The sequence below is a fragment of the Photinus pyralis genome, unplaced genomic scaffold (assembly GCF_008802855.1).
Source record: "Photinus pyralis isolate 1611_PpyrPB1 unplaced genomic scaffold, Ppyr1.3 Ppyr1.4_LG3a, whole genome shotgun sequence".
In the NCBI taxonomy this organism is placed as follows: Eukaryota; Metazoa; Arthropoda; class Insecta; order Coleoptera; family Lampyridae; genus Photinus; species Photinus pyralis.
Genome location: NW_022170509.1, coordinates 18,629,786 through 18,648,465, shown reverse-complemented (window position 1 = coordinate 18,648,465; position 18,680 = coordinate 18,629,786). Strand labels below are relative to the sequence as shown.

The 18,680-nt window shown below is 36.0% G+C and overlaps 3 protein-coding genes across 6 annotated transcripts; 1 reads left to right on the top strand and 2 right to left on the bottom strand.

The window, feature by feature from the left end:
- Positions 1-230: 230 nt before the first annotated feature.
- LOC116165295 (SH3 domain-containing protein 19) lies at positions 231-4,029 on the bottom strand. Its single transcript, XM_031479596.1, has 3 exons — positions 3,768-4,029; positions 3,178-3,721; positions 231-901 (listed from the first exon to the last, which is right to left on the bottom strand). Exons 1-3 carry the CDS (start codon positions 3,836-3,838, stop codon positions 596-598), a joined length of 921 nt encoding a protein of 306 aa, XP_031335456.1. The 5' UTR covers positions 3,839-4,029; the 3' UTR covers positions 231-595.
- A 265-nt stretch (positions 4,030-4,294) lies between these two features.
- LOC116165294 (palmitoyltransferase ZDHHC16B) lies at positions 4,295-17,387 on the bottom strand. 2 transcript variants are annotated; one of them, XM_031479595.1, is made up of 9 exons: positions 17,167-17,387; positions 16,961-17,107; positions 16,768-16,915; positions 16,529-16,720; positions 16,367-16,484; positions 16,103-16,308; positions 15,936-16,053; positions 15,691-15,883; positions 4,295-6,013 (listed from the first exon to the last, which is right to left on the bottom strand). In XM_031479595.1, the coding sequence occupies exons 2-9, from the start codon at positions 17,005-17,007 to the stop codon at positions 5,911-5,913; spliced, it is 1,125 nt and encodes a 374-aa protein (XP_031335455.1). In that variant the 5' UTR covers positions 17,008-17,107; positions 17,167-17,387; the 3' UTR covers positions 4,295-5,910. The 2 variants fall into 2 exon arrangements, with proteins under 2 accessions (XP_031335455.1, XP_031335454.1); XM_031479594.1 differs by lacking the exon at positions 4,295-6,013 and adding an exon at positions 14,228-14,585.
- On the top strand, positions 7,068-14,386 carry LOC116165292 (serine protease snake-like). 3 transcript variants are annotated; one of them, XM_031479591.1, is made up of 9 exons: positions 7,068-7,222; positions 7,270-7,631; positions 7,980-8,132; positions 9,458-9,595; positions 9,648-9,808; positions 9,855-9,961; positions 10,012-10,271; positions 10,324-10,484; positions 14,153-14,386. In XM_031479591.1, exons 2-9 carry the CDS (start codon positions 7,565-7,567, stop codon positions 14,315-14,317), a joined length of 1,212 nt encoding a protein of 403 aa, XP_031335451.1. In that variant the 5' UTR covers positions 7,068-7,222; positions 7,270-7,564; the 3' UTR covers positions 14,318-14,386. The 3 variants fall into 3 exon arrangements, with proteins under 3 accessions (XP_031335451.1, XP_031335453.1, XP_031335452.1); XM_031479593.1 differs by having other exon boundaries at positions 7,069-7,167; XM_031479592.1 differs by having other exon boundaries at positions 7,077-7,218.
- Positions 17,388-18,680: the final 1,293 nt, after the last annotated feature.

Below are 18,680 nucleotides of genomic sequence, written 5' to 3'. Positions count from 1 at the left end.
ATTAGGTGTATCTTTTGCGAAGAAAGACTCGCTTAACTGGTAATAAATGTCAGATTGGAGACTTGACAACTATTCATATGCGGCAAATTTACATTCGCTTTTTAAGATCCAGGTAACATAAGATTAACCAATAAAAACCCCTGGCTTTCAAGGCCATCTGATAAAAGGACGTTTAAGAAATAAAGAGCAAAATAGTCTGACTATTGCACATAACAGCATAACAACTGACAGATGGTCATTTCAGTTTATTAATTACGCTGAAATACAAAAATATATGTAACATCGATTATTATTGGCCCATTAGAATTATATCTATTGCGTTATCACATTCAAAACTAAACTAAGACAATAACATTTTCCCTGTATTAATCAGAGAGATGGCATTATTGTTCACGATACAATGGCATACAAGGTACATTAAAATTTGGTAAATATTATCAAAAACATTATATTGTGCATAATTTTTGGTTAGTTTGCTTTGATAATTTGAACAATAATTAACCTGGGACAACACAATTAAATTAACAAATAAATAAACGTTACAGTATTATAGGACTACTCACCTCACCTTAACAAACAAAATTTGTACTAATTACTATAACACAGAAGGTACCCTATCAACAAAATTTGAAGGGAATTGTCCTACACGTCCTTCTGATTCTCCTATCAGCCAATCGTCCGATAAGCGGCCAGTGACGCGTATTACTTGACCAGGTTTCAGTTGCAAATCGCCAGCTACTTGGGGATTAAATTCGTATAATGCGGTAACAAGGTTGTCTTCGTCGGGCAAAGGCACTTGTATGGAGATGAAGGAGGCGGGAAACATACCCTCGCGATCTTCGACGCGACCGTAAAACCATTCGGAGTTCAGTCGCTTGAGAAGGAATACGATGTCATTAACCTGCAATCATCATATTACAATTAATTGAAAGTGTCAAGACATATTTTTAATCGAATAATCAATACAAAATTGTTCTCGTTTTCTGCCCAGCAACAGTACTTAAGTAAAAATCCGGTGAGAGAGATTGATCTTACTGAAATTTTTCGCATAATACGACGCCATATTGAATTTTACAATTCTGACAGCGGATAGTGCTCAGTTATTTTAAAAAACTTCTTGAAGATAATTTTAAGGAAAGCAATACAAGATATTTCGTCGACAAAAAATGTGTTAGCAATAAAGTAATTAGTCGGTTTATTCTATATCCAAAACTGCCTTGAGAAAATTGTTTCAGATATGAGTTATCTTTATTAACAACAAAGTAAAAACACCTTGAGGTAATTGTGCTGCTAGTCACGTTTCTCATAATCCATTAGAACCTTAAACTGCATTTTAATCTGTAAGTTTCCATAAAATACTGTGACCCAATCTGTATATACAAAATTTGTTTCTATCTTTTCTAAAACTAAATTTTCACATTTCGTACAAGGCCCAATAAGTTTTCTTGTACAATGTAGAGGTAGACCATATGGTGCCCAGAATTGTATATACCATATTGATCTTTTTGTCTATACTTAAGAGATCCCTTTTTGGGTGAAACGAGATGCCATCTTATGACGACACCTAATTTTTAAACCCCTACTTTGAATTGCGCTCAAATGTCGAACTACTTCAATTTGCACTCATAATAGTTCTAGAGTTCTACAGTTGCTGATTGCAGCAATTGTCAAACAATTGTGACAATTATCTAATGATTGTAAGTAATTGATAATAGAAACTAAAATCAGTCTTAAATAATTTTGACCTCAGAGTAACTAGAACGCAGCTACGTTTACTCCGGGGATGCCAAGGAAAAGTATGGATGTGAACAAAAACCCAAATTTTTGAAAATTCAGGGGATGATTTATTGGGGTTTAATGGTACCTGCATAAATCAGACGAATTGGGGTGTAGCGGTCATTTCTTTTGTGAGTTGTGAGATTTGAAAATTCAGGACATATACATATAAAAAACTAGGTGTCATTAGAGCTGAGCAGTATTCGATTTTGTAAATACTTTTTAGTATTCAAATCCTTTAAAGTAGGTATTCAAATACTTTCACAAATATTTAGTATTCGAATACTTTGCATAGTATTTGAATACTTAACCTTCCTTTTTTTACCAAAAAATCGACTGCACCAAAATTTCTCGGGAAAACACTTTTTCTTATTAATTTTGGTGCGTAGAATCCAAAACAATTCGTACTTTTTCGATCAGACTTCTCAATGAAAAGTTATAGACTAGAAACCAATTTCGAAAAAAAATTCAAAGGGCTGTAACTTTTGAACTAGTAGCCCAATTTTGGAACTGTTTGAAATTATGGATTCTACAGGTCACATTCTATAAGAAAAATTTTTTTCCGGGTCGATCTGAGACAATTTTTTTTGAGGGCCTCAAAAAAAGGCAGTGTAAACCTTCCTTTTTTACCAAAAATCGACTGCACCAAAATTTCTCGGGAAAACACTTTTTCTTATTAATTTTGGTGCGTAGAATCCAAAACAATTCGTACGTTTTCGATTAGACCTCTCAATAAATAGTTATGGACAAAAAACAAATTTCGAAAAAAAATTCAAAGGGCTGTAACTTTTGATTTAGTAGCCCAATCTTCAAACTGTTTGAAATTATGGATTCTACAGGCCACATTCTATAAGAAATTTTTTTTCCGGGTCGATCTGAGACAATTTTTTTCGGGCCTTCCATTTTTTACCAAAAATTGACTGCACCAAAAGTTTTAATTTTTGCACGTTTAATGTCCGATAGATCCCTCTAACATACTTGCATTTGGAACTGCTGGAGTTACCTAACATTGCTCTTACTTTGGATGTCTATTATAAACTGCCTATTTTTTTAGAACATTTTGAGAAAATAGTATCTTTTTCTGAACTCCAAAAAAGATTGTAATTCAACAAGAAAGTTTTGACAATGAATTCAAAAACTTAAATCATTAAAAAAATATCATTTTATGTACAAGCCATCTATGATGTCATATGAATAACTTGCACTATGGAGGACGTTTCTGGCTTTAACCATATGGCCACGAAATTAGAAGAACGTCCCTCCTCCTTGATTCTTATGAAAAAATCGAAGAAAAAAAATAAGCAAATACTCTACAATCGGAGAATATCTAATGTGCTCATGTAAAATTAAAAGGCACAAACCAGAAAGTGTAACTGCTAAAATAATCACCCAATCGCTTACCTGTAATGGAAGGTCATCCGGTTGAGCGGCAGGAAAATGATACAAAGCAATTCCGTACGGTACAATCACTTCAGCAGTTTCTTTGGGTGGAGATGGAGGTGGGACCGACGGCATCGGGGGCGATTGCTCTCTTTGGCTAGGTTCGTTTGTCGTTTTATTTACAGTTCGCTTATTACTCTGAGGCCTTATTATTGTCGGTACGCACAGTTGTGCGGAATTATTACTATCAAGGTAAAATACTGATTGTGTATTCGATGGAGCTGGAGTCGACCACGGGTCTAAATTTACGCTATCATATTCAAAACTTCTCTTGCTCGACGCTAAGCTGCTCGTACTACTACTAAATGAACTAGATACACTTCCCCCGAAGGCACGATTCCTATTTGCTACGAATGTGTTTAACGATTCCGGCGGACTTAAATCGATCAATGAAATGCCATCGAACTGTTGACTCAAATTCCATGCTGATTTACTCTGTGTCTTATTGAAATTAGGAGGCGGAGGTCTGGGGGGCGGTTTCTTCTTGTTGTACTGTTGACTTTGTCTAAAAACAAAATGATAACAACCAGGATTTATAAATTTCAACTTACTTTGTACTATTTTTGTTAACGGCCTCGTCTATGGTAGGTGCTGGCCTGGTGGGAATCCTCATGTTTTTCATTAAAATATTATAAACATCACAGAATCGAATGCGACAGAGAAGGCCTTGCCACACAAATCACAAAAGTCTACAAACAAAAGATACTTTTATCTTTATCACAATAAATTTGACTTTAAACGTCGGAGAAAGTAAATTACAAAAAATTAAGTAAGTAGATTAGGAAGTGGATGAGACGATAGTTTGCGTGTGGTGGGAATAGATGTACTTCTTTTTCTGCCGTACAATTCCTGCTCGATTTGTTAACAAAACAGAGATAGCGATAGTTGCTTATGTAAATAACATCCTTGGAATAGCTATGACGTTTTTACTTCGAAGTTTACTACGAAAATAAGACGATGGAGAACATTAATCACTTATTGACCAGTACACCTTCGGATAGGCAACTTGTTATACGTTGGCGAACTGCAAAATATGACATTAGGGGGCCAACGGCTTCTTTGTTTTGTATATTGTACAGTGGCGGATTAGTATTTTGTACCAAATTTCGAATCATGGTATGAGGCCTTTTCGTTCAAACACAACGGCAGCTAGGCTCTGTCCTTTGGTTTCCTGCGCTGCAGAATGGTTCGCCATCAGTAATAAATGTTTCCATGCTTATGGTCCAATATACCTACATCTTGGACAAGTGTTTCCGCATTGTCCTATTCATACATTCTACCTTTTCAGTTTGTAGTTCCAGGGGTACTTCGAATCTGCTAGAATGTTCTTTTACCAGAAGATGTGTATCAGTTGACTCTTTTTGATCTGGTGGGGCATTTGCCAAAATAGTCCATGATCATCAAGATGTATTTATTTCCAGAAGCTGTCTCTGGGAAGGGGCCTGAGATATCCATATCTATTGTTCAAATGGACTACCATATTGCTTCATTACTGCTTTCTTCTTATGTACCGCTCCGTTGCTTGCGGCACAAACTGCACATTTTGTGCGGTCCTCCTTCACGTCTTTTTGTTTGCAATTTGCTCAGTAGAACTGTTAACGCCTCTTGCGCAGGGTTTTTGTCACTCCTAGACGTCTCCCTGAATACCAATATATCATTGTGCATCTGCAGTTGTAGTATTCCAGATTTTCTGCTCTAGTATCACCAGTTGTATACTTGTGGTCGTGCCATCATCATTTTCTAGAACTCTCTTTAAAAGTCCTATTGAACCCAATACATCTTTAAAATTGGAGCTCCTTTCAGGTTGCTCTTCTTGAGCTATCCAGAGTTCTTGGGTAACCTAATCATTATCCATAAGTGCAGTGAGTCGTGCACGTCTTGGATGGCAATCTCCGGGACATAACTTGCTTGCTCCTTCCCAATGATCTGTTCAATTTTTTCTTGGTCACAGTCAGTGGTCGAAGTGAGGCGGTATGCGGCGGTATGGCATACCGATAGATTTTTAGTTTTTGTGAAACATACCGGTAAAAAATTTATCCACATAGGCATGACGACCGTTTTTTTATGATAATATACGCATACATACAATACTAAGATTTTATCAGTTCAGCCATACCGGTAAAAAATATTTGCCACTTCGACCACTGGTCACAGTACTGTCGCGGCAACGTCTTCTTATGTGTGCGTTCACACCACAGCCGTAGGATACCCCAATCTTATCAACCTGATTTTTCTCTTGGATTCATTAATTGCGAATAATACTGAGTCTTTAACCGTGATACAATTTGCTCAAAATCTTGTTGCTGATGTCTACGCATTTGTACGTATCAGAACTGTTAGAGAAGCTGCTTTCTCTTCTACTGGTCACTTAGCATAGCGGCCTGAAACTGTCCCAAAGGTCTTACCAATACATTCACACGGTTCGGGGACGATCGTCGAACAGCAAGTGGATCTTGTTTTATCATAGATGGCGCATCACGTTTCACATATGTGCAGTGAATAATATAAATTGTGTTCGTAGTTCGTCGTATGAATCTTATCTGGCAAACGTTGTATCTCATCTTTAATAGCTCTTACTTCTTGTTGATCTGCTTCCATGATCTGATGACCGAGTTGGATTTTATCCTGACCAGCCTTCGTTTGTTGCTTTATAACAGATCAATTAATATTTGTCTCTTACTTTTGTAGTCCCATTTATAGCACTTCGACATCGTCGTTCGTTTCGTTCCGTATCGCCGGTGAATAATCCGTTATGGACTCAATGGCGCCTTGAAAACGTTCTAGAAGATTCGCCACACTATTGAGAATGGAAAAAATGTTATAGAAAATTGACCAATCGCCCCATATTAACATAAGTAGCCCGTGACTTAGATACCAATTACATTTTAACAATAAAAATGCGGCTCTACCTAAGAACCGCGCCGTAGTGTTAAAGTCTTTTGGGGCCTGCGACTGTTGTAAAATTTGATCCCGGGAGAAGCTTTATATGGAAATTTTGCATAGCAACTTATTTGCAATTATTGTGAAAAATTGAAAGTGTTGCTCCTGCACAGTGCACAGTACATTTTGCTGCGCTCCTTAAGTAAACTGTGCAAGCAATGACCAAGAGAGAGGAAGAGTGTCAAATTTAGTTGTTTACATCTTTGCTTACGACATTGGCAAATTGGATATCACACATTTCGAGCCATTCTTCCTTTCGGCAGTAATGGCACCTAGACTAGTCCAATAATTTTGATATATAATCAAATGAAATGAATATAAAAGAAACTGTATAATCGATAACATTTTCACCCTTTGCCCTTATGACACCAGATAAACTATTGAAGAATCATTGAAAGTGCAACTTCACCAAAAATCAAGATCACATAAAAATACGAACGCATTTTTGGCAACCTTCGAGTATAAATAAATAAATAGTCCTTGCCAAGTTTTCATAGGTAGTACGTAAATGTCATTCAAAATTATACCTTGCGTTGCTCAAATTCTCTCCAATGTCAATGAGGCAAATAATGGACCCATACGCGGTAATGGATATTTTGAAGCGCAGTTCAGGAAATAAGTAATCATGTTGATGGCCTTAAAATTATTCGTGATCCGTCTCTGTTCAAAGACGTTATATCTTCGATTTGCGTAGTATTAATTGTAATTACTCAGAAGTGTTTTTTCCCGATTAATAATAACATTTTGTAGAAATTTATTATTCCATTACGCTGGCTTTAAGGAAGTTTTGGGGAATTCCTTCAAGTTATGCCCACGGGGAAAATGAATTTTAATTTTAGGTAAAAGACAGTCAAAATGCTATTAATTCAGTCTTGTTTATTTATTCTATTTCAACGATCTTAATCTAAACTGCTTGGGAAACTGATTCATTTTCCAGTTATTTGAATAAAATTGAAGTAGTTTCTGTTTGCTTGTTGCGTTAGCTAGGCACTAATCCCGTAAATTCCCAAAGTAAGTCCACAATTGCACTATCGAACTGCTTACGTTAGTGCAATAGGGAAAGTTGGTAAATTTAAACATTTGACATATTTTATTTATTGCTAATACTTTTAGCGTTTGGCGTCAGTTTTTGAAAGCACGTGAAAGATAAGATTTGCGCAACCCGCCAATTGATTGACACTACGCCAAATTTTCAAAGAGGGATGTACATGGTATATCAATTAAACATGGGGTTTTACATTTACGGTGTTAATAGTTGATGCAAATTGTTCTTGTAAACCAGTGTGACAGCTTTTATGACTATTCAACACAAACCCGAATATTAATATATCTTCGTAGTGTTTAGATGAAAGAGAAAAGCGTAGTGCAACCCGAATTTAAGCACATGTAAAGTGTTTATGTTTAAAAAATGAGTTTGAAGTTTGATCTCTTTTTATTCGTAACATCATGTTTGTTTTTTCAAGCGTCTCCTCAACGTAAGTAACCATTTTATTACTTATTCTTCGGACGACGTACCTATACTTATTTACGGTTTTGTACAGGTAATTTGCTATGCAGTAAAGTAGTTGTTAGTCATCTCTTTGTATGTGTGTGTCGTAAGAAACCGGAAGGACTGAAATAATTCATTTTTTGCACGCTACTATCGAAGGTACCTATCAAATTTTCTTATTTAGCCCCATAATTTCGAGAAAAAATTGAACCCATAGTTCAAGACCCAATTGTTTCAAAAACATGATTGTAATTAAAAAAAGATTACTAACTACTAATAGTTTATTAATGAGTTTAACATTAGACTGTGAATAAACGAAAGAATTTTTTTGTAGGTAATTTGAATACCGACTGCACGGTTAGAGGAAGTAATGCATTTGGGGTTTGTAGACTTATAACCGACTGTCCCAGAGTACAAGATGCGGCGAATCGTGCTACAGCTACTATATGCGGATTTCAAGGGCGGACGCCGATTGTATGTTGCGAGGGTAAACATTTATTTAGTTTATTGAACAATTACACATTTGTTGGTTATTTCCTATTGTGTGCGCGCCGATTAACTTATCCGAAGTTTTCAAGTTCATAGAAATCTGGGGTTCCCCCACATCACATTGATAGGAGGTCAATTTCATTGGAAAGAGGTCAAACGATTGGTTTCGATAGCCAAGAACTTGCAAATTCAATATTCATGACTTTTAGTTTTTGTATCCTTTCTAGTTTATCACTGTCGGTCTTTTGATAAACCTTTTGTTCACGATTAGGTATGCGGGTATTAACTGAAATATTAAGAACATTTTAAAATGCCACGGTACGTCTGCAGGAACCCAAATTTTTTCTATCCAACACTCGTATTTTTTCATAAACCTATTTTTCGTTGGGAGCAGGCGGGTATAGGCAACTAAACTATCACGGAAAGCGAGAATTGGCCATCGGGCTCATCTTTTTAGGGCATTATATTATTATATTCACGTTGTACACAGTGCTGTATTGGTAAATTACGGTAAGGGTATACGCAGGTGTCGGTTTAACCGGGAATACCTGTCATATGGGGGGAGGAGGAGGGCTGCGAGGGGTTTAAAAATCCTCAATTTTTGTAATTTTTAGAAAACAGGGTTTTCTGCTGATCGTTTTTTTTTTGTTGCCACCAAGATGTTATATTGAAGAGTGGGGTGCTAGAAACTGCCTGGGAACTCTGGCAATCTCCTTAGGATTTTCAAAGCTGGTTAACCAGAGATTGCGCCTGAATATTGAAAATTGTTTATTGTACGTTTGAATGCACGAGGGGGCAGTTTCTAGATTCTTGGAGCATACTCACACGGGGAAAATAGAACGCGCATTAGTTGGTGGGGTCAAAATTTCAGGAGAATAGAGTGAAGGATGAGAGAGGTCACAAAAAGGTCTGGCTGATGCGTGCTAGTGAGGTTAAAGCTTAAAATGCGATAGGGTTGAAACCGTTTTCGATTTTTAAAAAACCTAGGCGGGTCTGGTCACAGATATACGACATATATCTGTGGGTCTGGTATTCCGGATGGGAAAGTCGTGTCACTTTATGAAAGTTTATTTAAATCCTCGAGATAAAGCGTTCTCCAAACCAAACTCTTCAGCTTCAGATGGCCATAAATGGATCATTTAGTGAAAGTCAAAATTTTTTCTTTTTTTTCGCGTACTTTTCCCCCGTAACGAAAGAGGCGATTGGGGATGTTGTCACCCTGGACCTCCCCCCCATTCGTCTCTAGAGCCATACTGTTGTTTTTGACTGTTCTCAATTTTTAAGTGCTAAAGAGAACACTAATTTCGAATGCGATTATTTCAGAAAAAAAGAAAGTACTAGTCAACGATAATACATTTCTGGATATTGACAACAAAAATGGAGATGAAGGCTTCATATTTCCTGAGAACAACGAATACATATGGTCTCAATCAAATGGAGTTGAAAGTATAGCCGAAGAGAGTTAGTCAAAATTATCCCTTCTTGAGAGTTACTATATTTAGTTTTTTTTTAGAATGCCGGGAATATAGTAAATCGGTGATGGGCGTTGTAAATGCAGTTCCTTTAATAACCGACGCAGAACCGGTTAGCATCGATGTGGTAAATTGTGACAATTACGGACTTCCGTTGATAGTTGGTGGAAGCCCAGCTGCTCCAGGAGAATTTCCATTCATGGTATGATAAAAGAGTAACATCTGATTATTGCAAAGATGTGTTTCAGGCAGTACTAGGTTACAGTACTAACGACGGCATTGGATGGTTTTGTGGTGGTACATTGGTTAGTAACAACTATGTTATTACAGCGGCACACTGCGCCTCCACCATATAGTAAGTAAATAACCGTATTGTTATTGCTAGTAAACTAATCAAATTGATAGTGGCGAACCTGTCATTGTGCGTTTAGGAGAAATAGACCTAAAGAGCGACAACGATGGTACAGAGTACAAAGATTACAACGTGGTAAGTGTAAAGGCGCATGAACAATATAGACCACCATCACATAACCACGATATAGCTTTAATAAAATTATCGAAAAAAGTAACTTTTACCAAATACATAAGACCAGCTTGCCTTTGGAATAAAAATAAAATCGACTATAACGTTAGCATTGCAACAGGATGGGGGAAAATTGGATTTGGTAAGAGCAGTTTCTTTTAATCCACACTTACCTACCTGGTTTTTTTTTGTAGTGGAAGAACAAAGCGATAAGTTATTAAAAGTGGCGTTGGATATTTTCGACAACTCAGTGTGTAGCAGATCATATCATACTGATACCTCAAAATTACCTAATGGTATTATCCCAAATATGCTATGTGCAGGGAAACTTGAAGGTGGACAAGATACATGCCAGGTAAGGATACATAACAAGATTTTTGACTGTCACCGTTACAAAAAAAATATCTTCACTTAAAATTTTCAGCCTGTCCTACATGAATGGTTTTACTTGGTTTTCTTTATGCCAAGGACTCCTTGATTCCTTGGTGAAATCTATATCAGACAATACTTATTGAGCAAATTCAGATGCCTCAAAGTTTGCTGAGAAGACTTAGTTTCTCCTTGTAACAAGAAGAGCACATTGATTGAATGTGTTTTTTACACTCAGCTTGTATTCAGAAACACTTTTAATCCGGCTCATATGCAATAGTACTTATCCTTGAACTCGCAGAAATCGACTGGTGAATGTTTGATATCGCAGTCTTCTTTTGTTCTCGAGTCAGATGACAGACAGACAGATGGACGGACAAACCATGAAATAAAGGCGAATTTCTTTCGAAAAATTTCCCCATAAGCAAGCCTCAGTTTGATAAATTGTAGCGATCTTGATTTTTGAAACTAAGAAATAGATTTGTCATTTGACAGTCTAATGAGTAAAGGGCAACACTTTCATAGTAAGAAATAATCCCTAAAGAGCATCTAAAAAAGCGGCAGAGAACCTCGGTGTGACCCTATGGGGTCATTGGATTTGACCCATTTTCAATAGGTTTATTACTCGTGGCATATAGGTGAACTGTGCCAAGTTTGAACCGAATCGGTCCAAGCATTTGACAATTATCGTGTTCATGGACGGGGACACTATCGACTCCCCTATAAAGCTTGCATTGCTTTGCTCTGCCGATTAATAATGAGATTTAGTGATACAGGGTGTCACAAGGAAATGGTAAAATTTACGAATTTCAAAGTGCCATAATTATTTTTTTAAAATGGAACTACCACTATTTTATTTTGCTATTCGACAGCCTTTTGTGTTCTCTTCAGTTTTTATAAGGAATGTCTTGTCTAAACCCCGTAGTTTTTAGGTTATTGAAGAATGGGAAAAATGGTTTAAATGTGATACTACGTTATCTCAAATAATAATAATAATACTTTGTTAGTGTAGTTTATCACAAGATATTTACACAAGTCAAATTACAATACCTAATAGAAAATTTAATGAACAAATGAATTTTTTTGTAAGTAATGAAAATGCAGGCAAGTTCGATAAACGGTGTATTTATGGTAAAAGAAACCATTTTCTTCCCAGAAAATTAATATGTTTATTACACAAAATAAAGTGCTTATGACAACACTAATATAATAAAATATGTAAATGTTAATGCTAAATAATTTTTTTTAAAATTTAAGATTTAACTCAAATACGTAGTTAGCATATACCTTTTTCATTAAATCCAAAAGCATTTTTCTTTTCTATGAATCAAGGCCGATTCTCACACGTTCTTTTGGTGAGGAACGAACGGCTCGATGCAGTTCCGTTTTAAAACATGGCTTCATCGAGTAGTTCATCTAGTGATGATGAAATGCTTGCTTTGGCAATGTTGGTGGAAGTTTGAAAAGAAAATAAAGAAAGAAAGAAGAAGAAATACTGGTTGCAAAAAATTTATAAGGCAGGTTTTTCTGAAGGCGAATTCCATTTATTAAGCGTATACTGAAATACTCTTAAAAGTGCGGATAGTCATTTGTAGAATTATCGTAGATAAAATGTTTTATTGCGCATGTACCATTTCCTTGTGAACACTCTGTATCACTAAATCCAACTTTCTCATTATATATCAAAGTGTTGCCCTTTACTACTCGGATTAACATTGTTGCTCAAATTTATTTCTTAACTTCAAAAAACAATTAATAAGATGGCAACATTGACAAAAAATCAAAAAGTGAATAACTTTCAATGTGGAGGTTCACAGACGACATCGAACCAACCCTGTATAGTACTCAGCTTGAAGAAGTTTTGATTAGACTGATGAATAGATTTTGATTGGGCGATTGGAATGAGAGCTGTTACCTATGCGATATGCTGTTGTATTAGCCCTTTTTATTTTGAGGTTTAGAATGCTGATTATTTCATTTCCTTAGTTCAGCTCATCTTTGGAAACAGGAAATTTGTAGAAAATGTTCTCTGCTGTTCGGCAATCTCTTGTACAATTGTGTCAACATTGCGATGGATAGTATTAACAACCAGTTTCCCAGTTTTATTTTTTTAATCGGCTGTTGTTTTGCCCCTTTCTCCTATACTTTTTAGCGCATTTCCACAAAAATAAAAAAAAAGCGCTATTGTGGCCACTTTGTCCGTCCGTCCGCTCGTTTTGCGACGCTACTAGTTCTTTATCTTAAGAGCTATTGTTCTACTTGTACCAAGGAAGGAATTTTTTCTGTACCGCTTACAAAAAAAGTTATTGTAAAAAAAACAAAAAACCGTTTTTTACATGTTCCATAATCTTACACTTTTGCCGTTTATTAACGATCCTAGAGATCGTTTATAATTTTGCATTGCTATCTGTCGCCTGCCGGTTGGTTCTGTGTCTGTCCCTTGTCTGTCTGTCCATCTTTTGGTCCGTGTGAAAGATTACTTTGTTTAGAAATGTTCGATCGCTTTTACATCTCCGTTAGTTATGAAATGAATTGCATGAAATTCAATATGGGCATAGCTTTAGCCATATAATACGCAACGCCAAAAGTTGAATCGAATCGATTCAAAATTCACAGTGCCCTTTCGCATCTCGACCATTTATAAACCGAATTGCAAACTTTTTTACTTATAAAAGTATTTGAATGAAATTTGATACATAGGCACTTGGAATAAAGGAAAATCAAACGCCAATTTTAAAATTTGGTTTTGCGCATGCGCAGTGCCAACTTTTTTATTTATGGAAGAATTTAAACGAAATTTGATACATAAGCACTTCGAATAAAGGGAAATCAAACGCCAATTTCAAAATTTGGTTTTGCGCATGCGCAGTGCCAACTTTTTTATTTATGGAAGAATTTAAACGAAATTTGATACATAGACACTTGGGATAAAGGAAAATCAAACGCCAATTTCAAAATTTGGTTTTGCGCATGCGCAGTGCCAACTTTTTTATTTATGGAAGAATTTAATCGAAATTTGATACATAGGCACTTGGGATAAAGGAAAATCAAACGCCAGTTTCAAAATTTGGCTTTGCGCATGCGCAGTGCCAACTTTTTTATCTATGGAACCATTTAAGTGAAATTTGATACTTAGGCGCTTGGAACAAAGGAAAATCTAACATTAGTTTTAAAATTTAGGTTTGCGCATGCGCAGTTCCAACTTTCTTATTTAGAAAAGCATTGAAATGAAATTCTTCTCATAAACTGAAATTGAAGTAGCACGTCAAAAATGGATTGCCCATGTGCAACGCTATCTTTCATATTTGTGGCCGGATTTTAACAGAAGTTCTTACAAATGGGAAACGAATGCAAGTGGAAATGCGCTTTATGTAAATCGTTTACGATTACTTTTTAACTTGTTATGGATCCCGGGACCAGTATTAACTTGCAGCAATTATATTTTTGGGTTGGTCCTGAATCCGCATCAGTATTTGTTTCAGTAGTAGCCTACTGTATACTGCAATTCAACTTTTTTCACTTCCATAACAATCCTCTCTTGACAAACTCCACCTATTCCGAGGCCCAATGTAGCGCCGTTCACTTCCAATAGTGTATAGAATATTTGTGGTTGGCAACTGTATATATACATATACAACCATGTCTTATTTTCAGGGTGACTCTGGCGGCCCATTAACAATTACAAAACCCAAAAACCGATGTGTCTCATATCTAATCGGTGTTACATCATTTGGAAAAGGTTGTGGAGGCGCCAATTTGCCGGCAGTATATACCAGAGTATCACATTACCTTGACTGGATCGCAAAACATATATGGTAGTTTGTAAAGTGAATGTATTATAGTTTATAAGTTACAATGAAAGTCTTTTGCAAAACGTGTTTTTAAGAATTATGATGTAATTGTAAACAGTCAGAAATATAATTTCTTTAAACAAAATTACGGAATTATGTCTTTGTTTCGTTGACTAGAACGTATTGCAGTGCATTAGGACCATCCTTCAATACCATCATCGTGGATAGTATGCCAAGTTAAACCATCACCAATGGGCTCATGAGCTGATGGGAGAAGGATGTGCCGAAACCATGATCTAAAACACTATATTATTAAAAACGTCTGATTTGTACAAGAAACTCTTTCTGTGTGTCTAATTGTTGTGTTGTGACATTGGGAAGTAACTATTGATAACATTTAACCCTTTAATACATTTTTGTTTCTCATCGTTTATGAATCTCCTGGTCATGACGCACAATTATTATTAAGGCAAACTTTTTATGTTTGCAGAGTCAAGTGTGTTTTGATTACTAGAGTTAGTGATACTTATTTTTAAAAAACGACTGTGACGTTAATTTTAAACTAATTGACATTAATGACAGGGCAATTGATACGGAATTTATTTAATTCTAATTATTAATCTCTTTATTTTTACTATTAGTTTTTGTGATAGAATTGGCACACTTACAAGTCCAAGAGAGTAGAACAAGCTGGTTTCAATTCCTGCACCGACATATGCCACTAAGACTAACCAGTGCATTACGTGTACCACATATCATCGATATATCTAGGTATTCAAAAACTCAACTTAAGACACAAACTCTTTCTTTGACATGGAAATGCGCCAAGATAGTACTTATCACTTCTGAAAACCAATGTGGCAAAAAGCTACACTAATCTACAGCCTATATATACACTGGACATGGTCGATAACCCTAAGCTTCAGTCATACAAATCCAAACTGACTGGATATGTCATCACAGTACATTGGACCAACGGAAAAGAACACACAACCCCTAATCTCCTACCTTGAGCTCCTATTTCAGACCCAGAACCGAAGAAGTTGACGTAAAAATTGCAGCAGCTGAACTCATCGAAAACAGTTCAGATGCTATTATCACCCTTTTAGAACGGGACGTGGATTAATGAGGGATACCAAACTTTAACCATTTTCATTAAAAACAAAAATAATGGAGATACTGTATAAAAGCGTAAAAAATTGGACACTATACAATCATCAATAGGAACAAATTTATAAAAAAAAATTTGCATTCATCAAAATTGCATTTGGTTGGAGATCAATTTGTTGGGCATTTTACCTATGGCACAGCCCCTAAATGGAAGGGTAGAGTTTTGCGCCTACCATTTTCCCATTTTTGTGTAATTTAACAAATGTCAAAAATATCCCAATTTTATTTTACCTTTCTCTGATTAGTCCGAGAAAAATTTTCCAATTTTTTCGAGGGCCAAAATTATACGGATTTCTATAGATCTTGCCCAAATTAAGGCACCGCAACGTCTCGGCCTTATTAATGTTCGCCTCTATGCTCGTTTCCCCCTTCGTAATAAGTCTACTGTGCCAGGACGCCAAACCGCCGAGTGCCACTAATACACCTAGAAAATTGAGAGGTTTTAGGCCGTACTACTTGACAGTCAAATGTTCTACCGGTATTGATCAGGGCCATGTATATTATTGCACGTTTCTTCCACGGATGAATAAGTTCAATGCCGTCATTAATGTGATCTTGGACGAGAGAATTGGTATCTAAGTACAATATGTCGGTCTGCAATAATCAAAAGATTAAGTGAATTAGCTATTTGGTAGAAACATACGACGGGTATAAGAGCTCCGGTCTTATTAAATTTAACAGGATGTCCCTCTAGCTCAGGATCATCGTAATCATCAGATGATAACCAAATTCCAGAGTAAGCTAAATCAAATCCAAAAATGATAATGAAAAGTACACCAACTACCATATAGACAGTGTACATAAAGAAGTACCGGTGGTTTCTGTAACCCACACAGTTATTTAACCATGCTGATATTGTTTAGAAAATCGTCACATTACTATGAGGCTATACATTGTTAAAGGATACGGCAATGATGGTCCATTTTTAAAATACACCGCTTGCACACTGAGCAATGATGAGTTCTTGGAGGTTTGGGAGCGATACACTTTTTACAAATACTTACAACCTCAGTAATCAGTTCATCCTAAAACAAAACTCAGTTTCTCCAATCGTTTCAATGGTCCTCACCTGAGGAGGAAATCCTGGAGGTGTAACAACACCCATATAATAATGGAAGGAGACATTCAGCAATAACCAATGGCCAATTATTATTAATATAATGCAGAAAAATGGATTTCGATTCCACCAGTATGGGATACCAATCCAGTATGCAATTCCCACTACAGATGCAGTTAGACAAATTACAGCTACCACAAATAACTGAAAAATACATCTGGTATATCATATTCAAGTAATGAAGTACATACCGGTCCGATAGTGTGTGTAAAATTGTCAACAAACCATACTAGTGGCTCCATACAAACGTCTGCTGCATAACTTTGATCCATGTAATGATTGTAAGTTAATGAACGGAATGTGTAGTAAAATTTTTGAAAGGATGATCTAATGGAACGACTGCAATATACAGATTAATACAAATTCTTAGTAGTGAGCACTTACTATATGTTATATGGAAACTTCCGGATTTTCCAGCGAATGGTAACCATTCTATAGCTAATTATTATACAAGTATGAATGGAAATTTCATATTTACTAATATAATCGGATTAAGGTAATATCACATGCTTTAGGAATTGTGTCCCTAAACTAACAAAAGGACCACAATAAATTTATTTGCCCAATAAACGCTTTAGTAACTGCTGTACCTTTTTTATAGTTAGTTAGCCATATAGAAGCTGGAGGACTGAACATTTTCCTCAACCATTTGAGAAGGAATATTTAAAATGCATTACTAAACTAAAACCACGCGACGTCTAAAGAAGACATTTATTTCAGCAACTTGTTAATTACAATTGTTGAAAGAAATTCAAAAAACTGCGAAAGATTCTCAGAACAAAATCTTAGGTTAGACTTTGGTTGTCATAAGGTAAATGCTGTGTACTACGCATGTCCATTTTCATTATGGTCGATATCCACAAGCCTGTGTAAAGCCAGGTTGACACGTTTAGGGAAGAACGCTAATGACTTACGTAAGGCACTTCTGACTTACGTAAGGCACTTCTGACTAACGTAAGGCACCTCTGACTTACGTAAAGCATTTCTGACTTACGTAAGGCACTTCTGAATTACGTTAAGCACTTCTGAGTTACGTAAGGCACTTCTGACTTATAGTCCATTTGTTATTACTGTTCTGATATGTAATTAACCCCACTAAATGCACGTTAACTTTTTTTTACATCACGTCGTCGATTTAATATAAATAATTCTCTCAAACAAAATCGTATTGCTTACGTCAAATAATGTTAATTGAACTGAATTTCGCTTGCATCCAGTTTTTGTTTACAGCAATGTTGTTTACGCCTACTTGATTCCATGCGATGCAAGCGAAATTCACTTCAATAAACATTCTTTAACGTAAGCGATATGAGCTAGAATCGCTTAACCGTTGCGGTACCTTACTTTGTTCATTCTTATTCTGCTATTGTTTGTGTTTTGTCCGCCCGTCTGTCCGGACCCACTTCTGCGGTTTTGGTGGATTTGTCCTAACGGTCATAAATTTCACTATGAATTATTTCCTGAGATGCTGTTTTTGAAAGTAAAACGTGCATAACTGGTTTTATATTTCCGCTTATAATTTGAAAATTAAAACTTTTTCTGGTTTGATCACTCTACTCATGTAAATTGGATTGCTCGAATATATTGGTGAAAATAAAAACCCCACTTTTCTTTACATTTTTCTTGATTTAAAATATTGGTGTAATTCCTGCAACAAATACAAAAGCCCCTCTCGTGATCACGTTCCAAATCTAATCTTTTATCCGCCCGTTCGTCTATGTTCGCTAACTATTACTTAAGATCTCCCGACACTTAGCTTTTAATTTTTGTCGGTCTGTCCGTGTGCTCTATAACCCTTTTGAAAAGTGGCCGATCGTGTTGAAATTTGGTGCACGGGTACTTTGGGGCGCTATTGGAAGCAGGAATAAATGATATAGGAGTAAATTGGGAACAAGAAAAACTGGGCTCAATATAATAGAAATCAACACATTTCATTCCCTAGGGAGTTCAGACTTTCGCTAGATTATTCCCTATGACTCTATGATTTGTGTCAAAGGTTTTAGAGTAAAATGTACCCGAAATTATTGTTTACACGCGATTAACAAAAGTTTCATAAGTAAAAAAGAAGTCTGAAAACAAACTAAAATAAATGTGTATAAGGCAG

Coding starts and splice junctions, on each gene's coding strand:
- LOC116165295 (XM_031479596.1), bottom strand. CDS start 3,838: ATGAAAAACATGAGGATTCCCACCAGGCCAGCACCTACCATAGACGAG. Junction 3,722..3,767: donor GTTAACAAAAATAGTACAAA/GTAAGTTGAAAT, acceptor TTTTGTTTTTAG/ACAAAGTCAACAGTACAACA. Junction 902..3,177: donor CGGATGACCTTCCATTACAG/GTAAGCGATTGG, acceptor TGATGATTGCAG/GTTAATGACATCGTATTCCT.
- LOC116165292 (XM_031479591.1), top strand. CDS start 7,565: ATGAGTTTGAAGTTTGATCTCTTTTTATTCGTAACATCATGTTTGTTT. Junction 9,962..10,011: donor CACTGCGCCTCCACCATATA/GTAAGTAAATAA, acceptor TCAAATTGATAG/TGGCGAACCTGTCATTGTGC. Junction 10,485..14,152: donor GTGGACAAGATACATGCCAG/GTAAGGATACAT, acceptor TCTTATTTTCAG/GGTGACTCTGGCGGCCCATT.
- LOC116165294 (XM_031479595.1), bottom strand. CDS start 17,007: ATGGTTACCATTCGCTGGAAAATCCGGAAGTTTCCATATAACATATA. Junction 16,916..16,960: donor AAGTTTCCATATAACATATA/GTAAGTGCTCAC, acceptor TGTATATTGCAG/TCGTTCCATTAGATCATCCT. Junction 6,014..15,690: donor CTCGGACTAATCAGAGAAAG/GTAAAATAAAAT, acceptor CATTCTCAATAG/TGTGGCGAATCTTCTAGAAC.